Raw genomic sequence first — 19,172 nt, 5'->3', positions numbered from 1 at the left:
CTATTGGAAGCGAGAATAAACTCTCTCTCTCTCTCTTTTTTTTTTCTTTGCATCCCATCAGATGCAGCATTGACCTGTATTTTCTATCAATCTCATGACAGAAAACATCTTGTTTTTATTTTATTTTATTTTATTTTTTTGCTTTCTTATTATTCTTTTTATTATTCTTGTTATCTTTGTAAATAAATGTACTTGTTTGTTTTCTTTGTTCTTTTTTATTTATTTACATGTGCAGAGCAAAATCGGAAGCGAAAGTTGACTGTAAGTGTATAATGGACGACGAGTTGCTGCTGCAGCTGAATGAGACGGAGGACCTTGTGGATGATGAGTTCATCTTCAATGCGGATGACGACCCTGCCGCGTCGACGGACATCGACAGCGAAGACATTTGGGAGATTATCTCCTCCTTCTTCCGCGAGAAGGGCCTCGTCCACCAGCAGATCGACTCGTACAACGACTTCCTCCTCCGCATCCCCCGCATGGCCCGCGGTCTGCTGGAGGTGGTCCCCCGCCAGGACGAGCAGTTCGAGCCGGGCACGCGGGCAGACGGCGAGCCGGACCAGTACCGCCTCAGCCTCGAGGACGTCGTCGTTGGCAATCCCGCACACGAGGCCGCAGGCTTCAGTCGACACGAACTCAACCCGCTCTTTCCAAACGAGTGTCGCCTGCGAGACTTGACATACGACGCCAACGCGCAGGTAACACTCGGTATACGTGTCTACCGCTCACGGGAGGAGCAGCCTTACCGCACCTTCTTGCAAAACATGGAACTTGGTCGTATCCCTATCATGCTAAAGTCTATGCGATGTAACCTGTATAACAAGGATGAGGATGAACTCCCACGTCTTAATGAGTGTCCACACGATCAAGGAGGATATTTCGTTATTAATGGAACAGAAAAGGTACTTATCGCCCAAGAACGACAGGCGGCTAATCATGTTTATGCCTTTACTCGACCAAAAGGACTACTTTGTGAAATCAAATCTATTGTGGAAGGTTCACTAAACAAGCCACGTACACTTCAAATATTAATGCCTTACAAGAAGAAAGGACCAGGTCACGGCTATGAAAACCTTCTCTGTCGTGTAGCACAAATGGATGAATTGATTCCACTTTTCGTTTTGTTTCGTGCACTTGATATGGGTTCTGATAAGGAAATTCTCCAAACGGTGGTACCTGATTTAAAGGATGCTGCTATGCTGGAAATGCTACGTGGTTCTATGGAAGATGCAAGTACTCTGCAGATATTTACACGTGATGAAGCATTGTGGTTTATTGGTAAACGATTGGGAAAGCAAGATAGTCGTGAAAATTTACAGCGTGAAGCTCAGGACTTGTTAATGCGAGATCTTTTACCACACATGGGAGTTGACTGTGCTGCCGATCGAAGTAAATGTCTTTTTATTGGATATATGGTTCACCGTTTACTTTTACTGGCACTTGGTCGTAGAGAAGATACAGATCGTGACTTTCTTGGTCATAAACGCATTGATGTGGCTGGTGCTCTCTTAACTTTTCAATTAAATCAATTTCTTGTACAGGTAAGAAAAGAGATGACTAAAACTGTACATGATTATTCAACTAATCGTGGAGGTGTTGTGAGTTTTGGAAGAATTTTACACAGCCGTCTTATCACAGATGGACTGCGTCGATGTCTTGCTACAGGTAACTTTGGTGACCTAAAGTCTGGCAATATAAAAACTGGTGTTGCCCAAACTCTTAATCGCTTGACATATTCTTCTTCTTTAAGTAATCTTCGTCGAATTCAAAATCCAATTTCTGCTTCTAGCAAAGCTACAAGACCTCGTAACTTGCATTGTACTCAATGGGGTTACATTTGTCCAGTTGAAACCCCAGAAGGAGGTTCTATTGGACTTTTAAAGAATTTAGCACTTATGTGCCTTATTTCACGTGGTAGTGATCATACAGGTGTTGTACAAGCAGTACAAGCTCGTATTACTGGATTTCACTCTATTGAACTTGATGACCTCGCTGATGTACGAGTTGCTCGTGTTTTTGTGGATGGAACCCTTATTGGTGTTCATCGTGACCCTGAACGTCTTTTACGTGAGTTACGTGCTCGTCGTCGAGGTGGAGAATTGAGTAATGAGGTAAGTATTGTGCGAGATATTCGTGATCGTGAAATTCGTGTTTTTTCAGATGCTGGTAGGTGTCTGCGTCCACTTTTTGTAGTGGAGAAGTCTCGTATTAAATTACAGAAAACTGGTATTGGTGAGTTACTGGAACCATCTAAGATTCCTGGAGGAAAACGTGAGATTTCTTGGAATCGGGTAATGAAAAAGGGTTATGTTGAACTTATTGATTGTGAAGAGGAAGATTCCTTGCTCATTGCCATGACAGCAAGTGAGGTAAGTAAAAACTATTACTATTCTCATTGTGAAATGGATCCATCAATGATTCTTGGAATTTGTGCTTCTATCATTCCATACCCTAATCATAATCAGTCTCCACGTAATACATATCAATCCGCTATGGGAAAACAAGCTATGGGAATTTATGCATCTAATTTCAATATGCGTATGGATACTACAGCTCATGTACTTTTTTATCCACAAAAACCACTGGTACGTACAAAGGCAATGTCATATATGCGAAGTAATGACCTTCCAGCAGGTCATAACGCGGTTGTAGCCATTGCTTGTTATTCTGGATATAATCAAGAAGACTCTATTATTATGAGTCGCTCGGCAGTAGAGCGTGGTTTCTTCCGAAGCGCATTTTGGCGTTCATACAAGGCATCTGAAGAACGAAAACGTGATGGTCGTGAAATATTTGAAAATCCTGACCGTAATATTTGTCGTGTAAAGCGTGCAGACTATACTAAACTTGATACAGATGGTCTTATTAAACCAGGAATGCCTGTTATGGGAGGAGATATTCTTGTCGGAAAAACGATGCCTATTCCAGAGGCATCTATAGATAATACTACTATGACTAATACAAGAATTGTTAAGAGGGACTGCAGTGTGGCATCACGAACAACAGAAAAGGGAGTGGTTGATAAAGTTATGCTTACAGAGAATAATGGTAATCGTTTTACAAAGGTAAAAATACGAACTATAAAAATTCCTAATATTGGTGATAAATTCTGCAGCCGTCATGGTCAAAAAGGAACTAATGGAATTCAATTTCGTCAAGAGGATATGCCTTTTAACCGTGATGGTATTGTTCCAGACTTGATTATTAATCCTCATGCTATTCCATCACGTATGACGGTTGCGCACTTAATAGAGACTCTGGCTGGAAAAGTGGCATGCTATAAGGGAAGTGAAGTATATGCAACTCCGTTTTGTTCTGTCGTTGTGGAAGACTTTGGAAAGGCTCTTCACCAGCTTAAGGGTCAGCGTTATGCTAATGAGTGTTTATACAATGGTCATACAGGTTTACCTCTCGATCATCTCATCTTTTTTGGTCCAACATACTACCAACGACTTAAGCATTTATCTGGAGATAAAATTCACGCGCGTCCTCGAGGACCACTCCAACCTCTTGTACGTCAACCAACAGAAGGACGTGCTCACGAAGGTGGTCTTCGATTTGGTGAAATGGAACGTGATTGTATGCTCTCCTATGGGGCATCGCAGTGGCTTCGTGAGCGACTGTTTCGTGTGAGTGATTACTACGCTGTTCACGTGTGCAATATTTGTGGAACAATATGTGCAGCTGATACAGAACAGAATATGTACAAGTGCCAAGGATGTGACAATGACTCTCGCGTCTCTCAGGTTCTCATGCCATATGCATGCAAATTGTTATTTCAAGAGCTCATGTCAATGGCTATTCTCCCACGCCTCGGAACTGGTCCACTCTAATCACGCCTATATTTCTTATAGCTCAATAAAAACTGAACATGAAGAAAGATGAATGATTAACAGGAATCAATTTTTATTGCATACCTGCAATTAAAGAAAAAAAGATTCTTTACACTTTTTTCTATTTCTTTTTTTTTCGTACTCTTATATATATAAATATATATATATATATATATTTTTCTTTATGCTTAAAAATAAAAATTGCATATTTGTAATCCTTTTTTTTTTCTTTTTCTTTTCTATCAAGTACAAACAGATGATGTCAAGCAGATTATCTGTTTCACTATATAGACGAGTATTTAGGCTACTGACAAGTATCAAAAATATCGGAGCTGAACCTGTGGCAATGGAACGCTACGCTGAGTACCTTCCACCGACACTTATTTTAGAAAAAAATGATTCTCTTCTTGCGGTTGCTCGAAAAGTATTTTTAACAACTCCATACACCCCAGAGGCTCTTTCAAATGGATTTTCTTTTATAAAAGATGCCATAGACTCATTACCCGATTTAGAACTTCTTGCTCTGTGGCATGCCTATCGTTTAGGTGGTGAATATGATCTTTTGTATGGTATTGCACTTGTGAGTGCCGCACTAAAACTGTCAGGGAGTCGGGTACCACCACGTATGGGTGATTTAACTACAGCTGTGGCAAACCTAAAGGCTGAGGTTGAGCATCTCACTACGGAAATAAAAGACTTGTTTGAGGATAAGAAACCTTCTTCAGGAAAATGTGGGGTAAAACGACTTGTTCCATCAATTCTTGCTGCTATGAGTGAGCTTAAAAAGCGTGGCTATTGTGTGAGTGAAGGTTCTCCAGAAGACTATGCTGTAATCAATATGTCCCGTAATAAACACGGGTGTACACTTCTTTTTAATGCTCTCTTTGTTGTAGCTCTTCTTGAACACGGTGTGTTGTGTACTGTAGTTGGTACAGACTCTCTCCGATCATGGCTGCGTGTACAAAAGGAGGGAGGACGTCCCATCTTTCTTTCTTTTGACTGTATGGATGCATACACAACAAAAGAACTGGAACGCCTTAATTATTCAAACTTGCAGAATACACCAAAGTGGTGTCGTTCGTCAGAGTGGAACGCACAATGTCGAAAGCACATTCTTTCTACTTTGCTAAAGAGACAGCTTTTGGCTCTCTCCTCAGCTACAAATAATCCCTTACGTTTACAACAGCAAAAATTTTGCCGTATACAAATACTTTTTCTTTTGTCGTAGTGCGGCTTTGTTGTGGATTTTGATTTTTTTTTCTTGTTCACGCTTTTGTTTTGTGTTTCTCTATTCTTTGGGTCCTACATATGTGTGCGTGTCGCCTTGTCATTACAATTGCTCCTGTAGTTTGAAAATAGGCGATTTAGGAGTCTCTGTATACGAATCTGGTTTTCTCTCTGTGTGTGTGTGTGTCTATACCTATTTCTTTTATTAAATGGCTGATGGCACTTTGCGTTTGGGAAATGCTTTAGTGCTTGGAGAGTTCTGCGAGGTGCATGGACCAGTTGTACGATTATTACTATTTCAGCACCCCGTTTATGGTCATCCTGAAATACTTAACAGTAATCAATGGTCAGCAACTCTCACAGAAATGTTGGAAGAGCTTATGACTCTCAGTATCTGCGGAGATTATACCATAAAAGAAGGTTCTACAGATACAGTAACAACACATGTAATGCGTTTTGTACTGGACAATATTAGGTGGGATTCCACAACAGCCTTTGCTCATGTAGCAAGAATAAATTTACCTGATGCCTTTGCCCGAGGTCAGCAACGGGCGGTTTGTGTTATTTTTGTTAACTTGTCACCACATATATCGATGTCTCTTTCTCGTTGGATTGGGGACTGTTGTGAAATGATTCTACATCGTTTGGCTCATGGTGCACAACTCTGCGTTTATAATGATATTCAACGCTGTAAGAAAGCGTATGCTTTACTCAGTGTCGCATCTGAGAGTGAGGGATTGCTCCCTCAAGAGACCTTGAACCTTCTACAACATGAACTGCAAGTACTTATGTGTATGAATAGACATGGTGAAACTAGTCTACAAGCTCTCTCTCAGACTCATTGTAATAGTATTGAAATGACCTCTATAGAAGCTATTCATATTGCACACGATTTAGTAACCCGTAGGGGAACTGTTCCACTCCGTCCTCTATCATTTGTATGTGGAACACATTATGATGAAAGTTTGATGGACATGAAAAGGTTACTCTTATACTTTTCACTTGACATGACGTGGATGATGGAAGGAGCACTAGGAAGGATGCCTAGCATTTTTTCAATTTTTCATTCCTCCTTTGCCGAAGCAGAGAAGCATAACATCAAGAAGGAGAATGCTATATCGCCACTTGAATTCGTTTTTAATGTTGGTGAGTGGGGTGTTTTGCGGCCACTTCTACCGACAGATGCTTGTGGTGGATTTTTACCTCACACCTGGACCCCACCAGGCACCGATTTCACCGCAATTAACGACCGCAAATTATATAGTGTACTAAAAGGATATGGTGCCCAACACATTGTTAACGTTGCATATAACGGATTGCGATGTAAAAGAATAATTGTTTGTGGATACGATGAATGTGCTGTAGTTCACGCTATGAAAGTAGCATGTTTGTTTATTCCTGGGCTTTTGCAGTGTGGTGAAGACACACTTCGTCTTGGTATTCAACCACTTAGTTCTGAAGAGCCAATCTCCGCTTCTGACCTGCATCACTTTGCTGTAGTAGGTTGTCATGTGAATGCTGCTATTCGAAACAATGAACCCTTCTTTCCACAACATTGTACATGGTACGTACGGTATAAGGCTAATGATATTTATAGATATCGTACGGTAAATGTATTTGGGGAGCCATACAATTCACATCTTTATAACAGACCGAATCGTAGACAACCCTTTTCACTATCATTACAGTCATCACGATCTTCACCATTCTCATCATCATCATCATCATCATTACTCATGTCACCACCACCAACAGGACAATCATTACCATCATCCTCCACAGTACCTATTGTAGAAGACGGAAGAACTGGTGTGCTTGCAGAACTTTTAAGTGTATTGCGTCAAAAAGCTTCCACATCTGAGGATGAGGTGGTCTTTTCAGATCACATTCGTGTGGTTCTAAAACATCTACAGTTTGAGTACTGCTCTCTCGCTTCACTTGTTCTTCATAGTCTCTTGAGTCGCAGCTGCCGTCATGGACTAGTAGACACACTGCAACAGGACAATAAGAATAAGAATACATTGCCATACTTTAGTAGTAGGACTCTTGTAGTACCTGAGTATACCTGTCCGTATGTGTGGACAGAGGAGGATACAGAAGAGGTACTTCATACTTTGTTTGGTGTGACTATTGCTACTCGCAGTGACCTCACTATTGTCACGGAAATTGTGAAGCGTATGTCTATCATCACGGCACAGCAGTGCTCCTCCAGTATGCCGAAGGAGGTATGAAACCCCCATGTACAAGAATGGTAATAAAACAAAAAAAAACAAAAGAGTAAAGAGAGATTCAATTATGCTTTGGGAAGTGTAAACTAAAGTAATAATATTCTACATAGTTCTAGTGTTTTGGATAAATGGTCCATCTCTTTTTTTTCTTTTTCGTTTCCTTTATCTTATTTGTACTCTAGTAATCTTTTAAAGTTTTTTTTTCCAACACCATCAAAGACAGCAGCCTCTATACAGAACTAGCTGTACACATTCCGCACAGAAAACAAAAAATACGCAAATACACATTGTTTATTGATCTACAATGGCTTCCGTAAAGGTGAAATGGGGCAAAGAAGTACTTCAGCTTACAGTAGATCTTAATATCACCGTAAAGGAATTTAAGGAGGAACTTCAAAAAACCACCAATGTCCCAGTGGAACGACAAAAACTTATGGGACTTAAACCCAGTGCGTTGAATGACAGTGCAAGGCTACTGGATGTTGGTGTAACAAATGGTAAAACTGTAATGCTCATTGGTACAGCAGAAGCATTGCCTGCTGTTAGTGCACCAACTTCTGAAGAAGGAAAACCAAGAACAACAACAACAACAACAACAACAAAACAGAATGTTGACAATGTCTCATCGGTAACAATTACACCGAATGGATTGAGAAACATAGGAAATACATGCTATATGAATTCAGCTATTCAGATGCTTCGTCTTGTTCCAGAAATTCGAAGTGTACTTGAATCCAATAATCACGTTCCACTTCTATACCAGTTGGGTCAGATGTATAAAACACTGGATGAAGTTCGTGAGACCTTTACACCTTTACTATTTTGGAATAGTTTGATTGGGAGATACCCCACCTTTGGAGAGCGTGATGATTCTGGAAGGCCAATGCAACATGATGCTCAAGAAGCTCTCAATGGTCTGGTTGAAAATATCACTAATGTATTGCCGGAAGAGGAAAAGATTCTCTTTCGTGGCTTATTGAAGCAAACTATGACCTGTAAGAATGAAGGTAATTCCACACCTACAGTCCAAGATATACCATTTCTCATGCTTTCTTGTAATATTAATACAGAGGTACAGACATTGGAAGCTGGACTGGAGGCAGCTCTTAATGAAACAGTAACACTACCATCAGAAGGGGATTCCGCTTCAACCGTTTACACACGGATGAGTCGTATCAGTTCTTTACCAGAATACCTCTTTGTGCATCTCGTTCGCTTTTCATGGAGGGCTGACACACGTGTAAAGGCCAAGATACTGAAGCCAGTAACTTTTCCCATTGTTCTGGATCTTTTTACATTCTGTTCAGAAGAACTAAAGGAAACACTAAAGCCCGAACGTGAAGAAGTCATGAAACGACGTGATAAAGAGCTTGATCGTCTCCGTGAACAAAAACAAAAAACACGATTTGAAAGTGAAGGACAAACAGAAGAAACAACTTCTTCACTCACTTCTGCAGACGCAGCAGCATCTATTGGTAACAAAAGTGGATATTATGAGCTTTGTGGTGTCATCTCACACAAGGGACGAAGCGCTGACAGTGGGCACTACGTGTTCTGGGGAAGGCCTACTAATCAATGGATGGTATTTGATGATGAAAATGTGGCTCCAGTAACTGAAGAAGATATAAAGCGGCTTCGTGGTGTGGGTGAGGGTCATATTGCGTATGTATTGATGTATCGTACACGTAATCCAATAACAAAGCAAACTACCCTGCCTCTATAACTCCATTACGTACGAAGAAGAAAGAAAACAATATATATATGGTTTAACTTGTTCGTTTCTTTTTTTTTTTTTGTTTGTTTGTTGTTGTCTCTTTTTCACCGCCTGGACGTACATTTATATGCAAACAAAGAAAAAAAATATTATATAGTGGAATTTCTATTTCTTCATTCTTTTAATTTTCAGTGTTTGCTTGTTATTCTTTTTTTTATTGGTGTTACACTTCTTTTCTTTTTTTTTCATTTCTTTGTATATATATATATATATATGTGTGTGGGCTTCTGCAGTGCATTTGTGTTAGAGTGTAGCTTCTCATCCGTCTCTTTTAAAACTACAATAATGAATTCGTCTGATGAGGATACTGTTAAACTACGTCGTACCAAGGCAATGTTACAAAGTTCTCCAACCGTCCGTCTTCAGACATTTCGCCCTCGTGAGAGTAGTAGTGAGAGCAGCACCGAGTCATTACATAGTAAACCTAAGACTACAAAACCAAATACAACTAATTTAAAACAGATAAAGACTGTTCTTGATTCTCTTTCTTTTGGCAAAAACAAGACTGTAGATCGTTCAACAAAATCTACACGAACATCTGAGCACTCAGAGAGCAGCATCAAATTTGAAGTAGATCAAACGAGTAACAGTGATATTTCATTAGATATTAACGATACACACGATAGAAAGAATGATCCCTTACCATCTGCGCAGGTTGTGGTACCCCAACGTACCTCTGCTATCTCCAATGGTAACAAAACCTCTGTCGCCCCTGTGGCCTTAACTTCGACGGAGGAAATAGCGCCTGTAGTTAACATTCCTCCTTCCACACAGAAGGACGTTACTCCGTCCTCTGCAAATACTGCAGCATCGCAAGTTAACTCTCAACGAAATACAATAAAGAAAGATGTATCAAGATCCATAACAACCTCCAAGAAGGATCGTAACATCTCAAAAACACCGGTACGTACTCACATACAGCGAAATGATGATCATTCTTCTTCACCACAAATTAAGAGTGCGGTCCACGAAGAAGTAAAACCACAAAATACAGTAAAGGAGGTGGAAGTAGGAAGCGATATGCGAAGTGATTCCGAGATAGATGAAATCCTTCCCAGGTCTTCAGGTATCTCGAGAAGCAACACGAATAAAAATAATATTATTGCTGACACTGGACATGCGGAAAGTTCTACTTTGGCCTCCGTTGAAGCTCGAACAATACCCACTCCACTCCACCGAGAGGCTGCGCAGAGTGATCCTGTAGAGCGTATGCTTCTTCGTGCTCGGCAACGATTACAAGAGCAAACGGCTGTGGAAGCGTCTGCACCAAAAGCCTTTGTGAGAACTCCAATAGATTCTCCACGTTCTTTTTCGAGATTTATCACACCAGATCGAAAAGGATCATACTCTGAGAAGCCATCAACGTCGCATCTTGCTTTACCGAATAATATATCCGGTTTACTAGATGACAAGTCTCGTCGTCTACAGCAGGAGGTTCAACGTCTACAAGAAGAAGTTCTTTTTTTATCAAAAGAGAATCAAAAACTAAAAAGTGCGAATAGACAACAGGATGCTGCACAGTATACACAATTGCAGATGACAGTAGATGTATTACGCTCTCAATTACATGATGAAGAAATGCAGAAGCGTGCTGCTGAAGAGAGTGCTCTCAGTGTGCAAGCTGAAATGGATCGAATGCTTGGAGAAGTAAATGATCAGCTTCAATCCTACATGTCCACTGCGTCACAGTATGAAAAACTCTATACTGAAAAGATGCTAGAAATAGAGGATCTTAAGACGAATTCACAAGTATTACGAAATCGAATAAAAGAGACGGAAGAAAAGGAGAAGCAGCAGCGGTTACTTTTTGAACAACAACGATCACATGATCTGGAGAACATGGAACGCATCAAGGCTCTCTTAGAGGAATCCAAGAGACAACGATCCCAATTACTTGAACTCAACGAAAAGATACACAAAGAAAAGGAAGCTGCCATAATGGATCGTCGTCAAATGAAGGATGAGCTACACAAATGTGAAGAGGATCTTCGTAGAAAAGAGGAGAAACACATCAAAGAATGCAACACTTTAGAAGAAGATTGTAATCGGTTAAAGATTAGTTTGGCTGAAAAGGATCGTCTGCTCTCTGCGCAGCTTAGAAGTGCTCAACAGGCAAATGATATGCTTCAACAACGTCTCACTGATGTATCGGAACAAATGAAGGAGGATGCGGAGCGACAGCGACGTTCATATGAGATTTCGAGGGAAGAGGCTCGGCAAACCATAGCCACTGAGAGAGAGAAGAGACTAGAATTGGAAAAGCAAGTAAAGTCTTTAGAGGATGAATTAAGGCATGCTAAGCGATCTGTTACAGAGCGTGCGAACCATGATTTAAATGAGTTGGTTGTTTCTTTAAAAAATGATCTTTCACGTGTTTGTAAAGAAAGGGATGACCTTCATGGACAACTGAGGGATGCGAAAGATGCACTGAAAAAACTCCAGGAAACCTGCAATCGTTATGAGGTTGAGTTGGACTCTCTAACCGAAAAGCGCAGAGTTTCTGAGGAATTCATGCATCAAATAGATACTCAACGAGGCAAGCTTGCAGAGACTCTTGAACATATGTTGATGCAGAACGATCAGCTTCGTGAGGAAAATGCGGTTCTCCGTGCCGACGTGGATGACCGTGAAGCCGCACTGCGCGATGCTCAACTGCAGATGGGATCTTTGGTTTCTCTGCAGGATGAGGTGCACTGCCTCACTCAAGAAAATGAGCGGCTCTCGGAGGAGTGCGACCGCCTTTCAGGCGAACGTGCTGCCTTGATAGAGGAAAACGGTAAAATAGCAGAAGAAGTACTCAAGTGGCGAAATGAGTTGCGTCGCCAAATCACACTGCCGCGAGTATATACACCGCAACGTGCTGGAACACAACTATCGTCCCCTCGCGTCTAACTTTTTTTCTTTTATACTTGTGTCGGTTGTAACTGGCCCATAATTTCTCTCTCTCTCTTTCTTTCTCTATCAGTGCACCTGTATCTATTTATCTATGTATCTCTCTATAAGTAACCCTCTGTCTTTTCTGTTACTCTTTCTTCTCTTTTTTTTTCTCCACATTCTCTGAAAATGTAATCGTTTGAAATAATTATATGTATTCTCTTCTTTTTCTTCTATTCATCTAGAAACATATACGTATATTCATATATATTTACTAAAGAGTTTGGTTATGAAGACGATTCGTGTCGTACCTGTGGTGACGTCTGCGATACGGCTCTTTCATGGTGGTAGTGTTAGACAACGTCAGCCGCGACGCACAACGTATCACGCTGTGAGTTGCGCCAAATCAGGGAAAGAGCGGTTTGATTTGGCGGAGGCACTACGTCGTGATAGAGAGACTGCACAACGTAATAGAACTCTTCCATGGCGTACGCGTATTGGTATGATTAAGGACTATCCATGGAAGTTTTTTTTAGCCTTCATGCTAATATGGTCATGGGCTGGAACTTATGCCGTTCCCTACATGAAAAAAATGAAACGGGGTGATGTCACATCTCTTAGTGATGACTGGCGCCATTCGCAACAACGTAAATAATATACTACACCAACTCTATTGGTTTTACACACTTGTAAACGGATGGAAGAAAAAAAAACAAAGAAAGCTTAATAGTTTTCTACTACAATTTATCACTCTACCTTTATGGTGGAGACCCACTTGTTTACAATCTGGGGATAAAAGGATGATCTGTAATTCCCTTGTATTTTGTATTTTCATGTGTTCTCGGATGGTTAACGCTATTTTATTTTTATTATTTTTCTTCACTCTGAGGATTTGTTTACCATACGGTAAATAGTTATCGCATGTGTTCATCATAAAGTGACACTAGGTCGGTTTACTCATTATTCTTTTATCTTGGTGTCACGCTAACAAACAATATCTGTCGGTGTATGTGTGTGTAAACTCTATTTGGTAGCGTATCACCTTTTTTGCATAGTTGTCACTATGATTGTCACAGTGATTTAGATATGATCAATGAATAGTCTCCTCTTTTAATTTTACATTTGCATCTTTTTGCCTTGTAATCTTCACGTTTGACGTTGCTTCGCACTTTTAGAGTATGAACAGGTTTAACCGCCTACAAAGTATATAGTATAGATTTCGCTAAAATACGAAAAAAATATAATAATAATTCTGTGGATAACAATCTCCATAATTTTCTGAGAATAGTCAGATTTAACTACACCAATGAAGGTGTGTTATGAATACATCATTTAATTTATTGCCTTTATTGGTTTGCTTATTTTTTTGTTGTCTTGCTCCCTTTCACTGTTATTTCCAAATTTGGAACTTTTTCTTCTTCTTGAAAAGTGTTTTTTTTTTCTTCTTCTAGACTCTTTTTTTTGACAGTATGATTGAGAGATTATAGAAACCATAGTCATCGTTTAGTTTTCACTGTTTGACAATGGTTATGTAAAGAACTTCTTTATGATATGTGTATTTTTTCCTTTTTTAAAATTCAAGGCAGTTACACTTATTGGCAATACTTACTTTATCATGTTGTGCTCCTCATATATAGAGAGATAGATAGAGAGAAAGAGATGTATTCATGATGTAGAGAGATTTACAACGGTTTATTTGGGGTTTTTTTGTTATGACCTGTTACATTTTTTCGCCAATAAATATCTCTGGATGCTCTGTTATTCTCCACCGTGTGCGTGTTATTCTTATTGGCAATTCCACTTTGTGTAGTGGACTCACTGTGTTTATTCGCTCAGCCAAAAAAAAAAAAGAAAAAATAAGAAAGTTGGAACAACAATTTTTTAATGAGAGGAAAAAAAAAGGTCGTAATATGTATTACACTCTCTCATCATCGTTATTCTCTCTCTTCTTTATGAGTACCTTTGATTTTATTTCCGAATAATTTTTTTTTTTCCTTTGGACTCACCTTTCTTGGATTGTGCTTCCTTTAATGATAGAGTTCAGCACATCATATTTCACTCCTCTACTGTATGCGTGCATCATTTTCATTCTCTGCCATCATAAAGACATCCTCAACACCCCACTTATTATTGAAGGGATGGTTACTTCTCATTGGGCTTGCACACTTCTCCCAGTCGTTTTTGTTGGTGTTGGTGGGTGGGTGTCATCACTCCAGAATTGAGATATTTTTTTTTAAGGGTGTAGACCCGGAGGGACGAAATGGAATTAGTACATATTCACTTTTACAAGGGATGTGTCCTACTTGTCACTCTGCACTCTTTTTCGGTTTCTCTGTTTTTCTGCAGTTATGATAAATAACACTGGAGTCTGGGGAAGAGATGAGGTGCTTAAAGCAACGATAAACTCAAAGGGATTCTCTCCTTCTCCATATAAATCACTGAAAGATGTATAAAGTAAATCTTGGTTTTCAGAATATATTTAAATGGGTGGCATTCTCTCTCTATGCACATAAGGAATGTTGGTTTCGTGTTTGTATGAATAAGCGTTTGAACGTGACCTCACAACTGTACCTGTGTCCCATGTATACACCTATTATCCATCATATTAGTCTAAGGACTCCTTGATGTTTGCGCTTGTTTCAAGTATTTCTAATTGTAGCACCTCCATGCAGTTTTTAAATACCTATATTGTAGCGAAAACCTTCCCATGTGCTTCCATCACTCTATTTCCCACACATTTGTCTTTTTTTATTACTCTCTCTCCCTCTCTCCCTGTGTGTGTGTGTGTGAAAGAGAGTGCAGGCTGAACGGTGGGTACTATTCACCCCTTTGATTGTATTTGGCGTATTATTTATTCCAATTCTAAGGGTTTCAATATATTTTTGGTTTTGGGGAGGAAAGTTTGTTATTCATCTTCTCATAAACTATTACACAACAGTGTTTCCTACACATTTTGTGTTTTTTCAGGTGTTTTCTGTCAAAAGTATTTTTCCTGCACTATTAACACTTTTTTTAGTCATTTTTATTGCTTCTATTCACTACTTTGTATTCACGGTAGAGGGTGGTGTCTACACAGTGTGTATTTGTTTCCATCTATTTTTTTTCCTCTTGTAGGTTTCCGTTAGTTTGATTCTTTTGAAGGTGGTTCTTTCCTTTTGCATATAATTTGTTTCTCTCTTTTTGTGTAGGTATTTGAGTGTTTCCATCTTTGTTTAGAATAAAAGATCCATTTGTATATACTTATTACTTGTATGATGAACACTCAAATTATATTGTTCTTTCTACGGAAGCGCGATCCAGAATGACCTCCTTCTTTTATTGCTTTCAATTACAACTGCAGACATAAAATGGAAATCTTATATACCGCTTTTTTTGGTCTCTTCTTGTTTTGTTTTTTTAATCCACTAGGAGCTCTTCTTACAACAGTGTAAAAGGCAAATAAAAACATTATTAGTATATTATCTGTGAATAATCTTAAACTTTTTATTATTATTTCTAACTACTTTTATGGTGTACTTATTCTCTCCATCCCTTTTTATAATCATTAGGTGATTGCTAGTGAGGCATCATGGGAGACCACTCATCAATAGATTTTACCGAAAAATACGCCCTGACGGATAATGATCCCATCGGTGAAGGGGCGTACGCTGTTGTTTACAAGTGTGTAGATCGTAAGACCAAGCAGGAGTTTGCGGTAAAGGTAGTAAACAAGGGAAAAGCTGGTCCGAAAGATATTGACAGTCTTGACTTTGAAATACGAGTAATGGAAAAAATTGGTCACCATCCGCACGTTGTTGAGCTTATCGATCATTTTGAAAGTGAGTCACAAATATATCTTGTCTTGGATCTTTTGAATGGTGGTATGCTTTTTAACCACATTGTGCGATTATCGCACTACAGTGAAAAGAGTGCAGCTGACTTGGTGAAGAACTTACTTTCAGCGCTTGCACATATACACTCCAAAGGCATCATACATCGTGATCTTAAACCAGAAAACTTGCTTCTTCGGCACAAGGATGATTCTTCTGCTAATGGTGTATCATATCTTTCAGATATCTGTCTCGCTGACTTTGGTCTCGCAGGTACGATCCCAAGTCGTGTATGCTGTGGTTCTCCATCCTATATTGCCCCAGAGGTAATCAATGTAGGGTATTACTTTAATGAACGTGAACCATATGATGAAAAGTGTGATATATGGTCATTGGGTGTAATTACATATATCCTTCTCAGTGGACGAACGCCATTCGGTGGTGGCTCGTACAAGGATACATTTCGAAGAATTGTATCAAACAAATGGAGTTTTTCAGGAGACATATGGAATTCAATTTCACCAACTGCAAAGGCGTTTATAACCGCGTGCCTTACACAAGACCCAAAACAACGTCCCTCTGCACAGGAACTTTTGAAACACGCGTGGGTGAATACAGACCAGCCAGATCGTCATTTGTGGGAAAGTCTGCAAGAACTACGGCGCTTCAATGCACAGCAAATGTTACGCGCCGGCTTACATGTCTTCTGCACCACACACTCCTTACTTGGGAAGCTGGATAACACACCACCTTTTATGAAATATTTACGGCATCACGATGTGCTTTCTACTGTGATTGAAGTACAGTCACAGACGGACGCTTACAAGACACATTTTGTGGACTTTGGAAAGGCTCTAAATCCCCCACCGGGATGGCGTTTGCAGGACTGCTGCACCTGTCCTTCTGAACTTGTCTGCCGTCACATTCAGAATGTTAATGAGTATCTTTTTGTGGGAAAGCGCAGCATGGATATTTATCCTCTCATGGATGAGCTGCTGCTGTTGAAAGAGGATGCTGAGCGTGCCGTTAAAAAGAAACCAAGAAGTAATAAGGCACAGAAGAATCTTGAGAAGGTTTTACATGTGATTAAAGCGGCTACTGCCTTTTCCGAAGCCCTTGCAAAGATACCACAAGATCAGCGTAAACTCAATTTAATGCTTAGTATCCCACCAAATACATTAAAACAAAAGACTGAGACACCAACAGGGCCGAAAACGGGTGTAAAGACATCTAAACCAACGTCTCCCAAAACATTTGATAAGATCCGTGCAGGAATCAAAACTTTTTTTGACCGCCTTTAAAAAATTTACATCAAAAATTATTTGTTATAGTAAGTACCCTGTTATCTGAGAAGAAACACGTTCCTGAATGAAATGAATTTTCTTTATCTTTTCATTGTAAAAGCTGATCTCTTTTGTTATTGTTGTTATTAACACATTGTTTTTTTTTTTTTTTAAAAACAAAAAAATTCCTTTATACGGTTATTACTCAGTGAATTCTTTTTTTTTTGTAATACCGAAAGCATATAATATAAGTTTAGTATTTGAGATTGAAACATCCTGAATATGTCATTATTTGACAAAACAAAAAGAGTGCTTGTACGAACTAGGTGTAGTGTAGCAATAACATGCTATTCTGTAGTTATGCATAAGAGAGTGCAGGACATTTTTTTTATTATCTTTTAACACGGTTTGCTCTCTATCTTTTTCTTTATGAATACAGAGTGTTTTCTTTTCTCATTTTGATGGTTGTTTCTCTCAGAAATTCTATTTAGGTGGTATGTATGATACATAGCATACTGTTTTTCTGTATTTCATGTGATGGCAAGATGTAACGATATGTATTCTCTTACAATACCTTGGGGTGATATATTAATATATGTGACAAGTTATGGATTACTTCCCATGGTAAGATATATTTTACTATTGGCGTTGTACTGTACTAACAGAGGGTCCTGTATTTTTACAATTGGAAAAATGATAGCTATACCATGCTACAAGAAGTATTTATGTGGTGATGACGTGTCTCGGGTAATGTCCCTGATATATAGACGTTAGAGACTGTGAGTGAATGAAGGTCTTTTATTTTCACCTCTTTTTTTTCTATTGCTTTAGTGGTTTCTCATGCTAGCAACTGATTGGGAAACGTTGGTCATAATGATATAATTAATGTGCACCCTAATATGATTTATCACGTGAAGAGCTACTCTCTCACACACACACAGCACCAGTGATGCCGTATGATGTACTAGAAGATTAGACAGGATATGAAATGATGTTTTGTTGATGTGATTAATAAGGTAAGAAGTATATGATGAACATTAATTTATTTTTTAACCGTCTGTGGTGTTTCTTTTTTTATACCCTGTGAAGTAGTCCACTGCATACAATAATAATAATAATAATAATAATAATAATAATAATAGAGAAAAAGAAAGGTGAGAGAAAGAGAGAATAATGGTTTCCTCAACTTGCACTGAGGGGATAGAGTGGTAGTTGCGTGGCGCAGAAGGGTGTATGATGCACGGCATTGCTATTCTGAGATGGTGTACAATCTCTCCACCATAATACTTGAGAATTGAGTGTGAAGGACTACTCTCTATGGTATGAGTAGTCTTATGTGCCTTTGCCACTGTTTAAGGTGGCGAAGGATGGCCATTCTATTTGTTATACGAGAGTCTAATTCCTCATTATATTCTTCACATCTCATACCTTTCAAAGATGTTTTTCTTGTTTCCATACAAACTTTCACAGTCATAGTAGTTTGCTTCTTTGCTACATTTGTATCGCTTTCTTCTTTCTTTTGCTATAATCAACATTGTTCATATGGAAAAATGAACTCGTTACGTTTCATTTTGTTTTCAAAGACATATCACTTACTGAAAAGCGTCACTATATTTACTAAACAGTTTTTAACCCTGCTTTATCTCCACCTTTTTTTTCTCCTACAGGATTCTATTTGTATCTTATGCCATGTGACGTGGATACATTCCATCGATGATTTATTTGAGCTCTTATGCCGCGCTCCTTGCGCTACCAGATTCCCTGAGGAAGAAGAGGTCAACGATACCTATGGCACTTACCTTTTGTACCTAGTAATACTCCTAGGTCCGATGCTATTCGCATACGTTGTACAAAAGTATTATAACGTTAACCTCAACTAAGGCTTATATCCATTTTTAATAATATAAGCATTATTGTTTTACTTTTTCTTTTTTCCTGCTTTCCATCTTTTTTACTTGCCTTCATGATTGCCTTATCGTACTCTATTTCGTTGCTGTAAATATACTTTGGTATTGTTCTTTTTATTTTGCATTTCCTTATCTCTCTTTTAACATACAGTGCTACTTCGCCAAATTGCAAGGTATACCTATTAGACCCATTCCACACATGCAATGCAGTTTTAGGTTACTTGAGCTCTATTTATC

The 19,172-nt window shown here is 39.1% G+C and overlaps 8 protein-coding genes across 8 annotated transcripts; all 8 read left to right on the top strand.

Moving 5' to 3' along the window:
* Positions 1-227: 227 nt before the first annotated feature.
* TM35_000411090 (putative DNA-directed RNA polymerase III subunit) lies at positions 228-3,833 on the top strand (the record flags this gene model as incomplete). Its single annotated transcript, XM_029029817.1, has 1 exon — positions 228-3,833. One exon carries the CDS (start codon positions 228-230, stop codon positions 3,831-3,833), a length of 3,606 nt encoding a protein of 1,201 aa, XP_028878805.1.
* A 259-nt stretch (positions 3,834-4,092) lies between these two features.
* TM35_000411080 (uncharacterized protein) lies at positions 4,093-5,061 on the top strand (the record flags this gene model as incomplete). The annotated part of the gene is made up of 1 exon (XM_029029816.1): positions 4,093-5,061. One exon carries the CDS (start codon positions 4,093-4,095, stop codon positions 5,059-5,061), a length of 969 nt encoding a protein of 322 aa, XP_028878804.1.
* Positions 5,062-5,269: 208 nt separating this feature from the next.
* Positions 5,270-7,291, top strand: TM35_000411070 (uncharacterized protein; the record flags this gene model as incomplete). The annotated part of the gene is made up of 1 exon (XM_029029815.1): positions 5,270-7,291. The coding sequence occupies one exon, from the start codon at positions 5,270-5,272 to the stop codon at positions 7,289-7,291; it is 2,022 nt and encodes a 673-aa protein (XP_028878803.1).
* Positions 7,292-7,592: 301 nt separating this feature from the next.
* On the top strand, positions 7,593-9,011 carry TM35_000411060 (putative ubiquitin hydrolase, putative,cysteine peptidase, Clan CA, family C19; the record flags this gene model as incomplete). Its single annotated transcript, XM_029029814.1, has 1 exon — positions 7,593-9,011. The coding sequence occupies one exon, from the start codon at positions 7,593-7,595 to the stop codon at positions 9,009-9,011; it is 1,419 nt and encodes a 472-aa protein (XP_028878802.1).
* A 264-nt stretch (positions 9,012-9,275) lies between these two features.
* Positions 9,276-11,954, top strand: TM35_000411050 (BRCT domain-containing protein; the record flags this gene model as incomplete). Its single annotated transcript, XM_029029813.1, has 1 exon — positions 9,276-11,954. The coding sequence occupies one exon, from the start codon at positions 9,276-9,278 to the stop codon at positions 11,952-11,954; it is 2,679 nt and encodes an 892-aa protein (XP_028878801.1).
* A 271-nt stretch (positions 11,955-12,225) lies between these two features.
* Positions 12,226-12,591, top strand: TM35_000411040 (uncharacterized protein; the record flags this gene model as incomplete). The annotated part of the gene is made up of 1 exon (XM_029029812.1): positions 12,226-12,591. The coding sequence occupies one exon, from the start codon at positions 12,226-12,228 to the stop codon at positions 12,589-12,591; it is 366 nt and encodes a 121-aa protein (XP_028878800.1).
* A 2,913-nt stretch (positions 12,592-15,504) lies between these two features.
* TM35_000411030 (myosin light chain kinase) lies at positions 15,505-17,046 on the top strand (the record flags this gene model as incomplete). Its single annotated transcript, XM_029029811.1, has 1 exon — positions 15,505-17,046. One exon carries the CDS (start codon positions 15,505-15,507, stop codon positions 17,044-17,046), a length of 1,542 nt encoding a protein of 513 aa, XP_028878799.1.
* A 1,532-nt stretch (positions 17,047-18,578) lies between these two features.
* TM35_000411020 (uncharacterized protein) lies at positions 18,579-18,908 on the top strand (the record flags this gene model as incomplete). The annotated part of the gene is made up of 1 exon (XM_029029810.1): positions 18,579-18,908. The coding sequence occupies one exon, from the start codon at positions 18,579-18,581 to the stop codon at positions 18,906-18,908; it is 330 nt and encodes a 109-aa protein (XP_028878798.1).
* Positions 18,909-19,172: the final 264 nt, after the last annotated feature.

The sequence above is a fragment of the Trypanosoma theileri genome (assembly GCF_002087225.1).
Source record: "Trypanosoma theileri isolate Edinburgh chromosome Unknown TM35_Tth_41_V1, whole genome shotgun sequence".
NCBI lineage: Eukaryota > Euglenozoa > Kinetoplastea > Trypanosomatida > Trypanosomatidae > Trypanosoma > Trypanosoma theileri.
The sequence above is the reverse complement of the archived record's forward strand: the minus strand, read 5'-3'. Positions and strand labels throughout refer to the sequence as shown.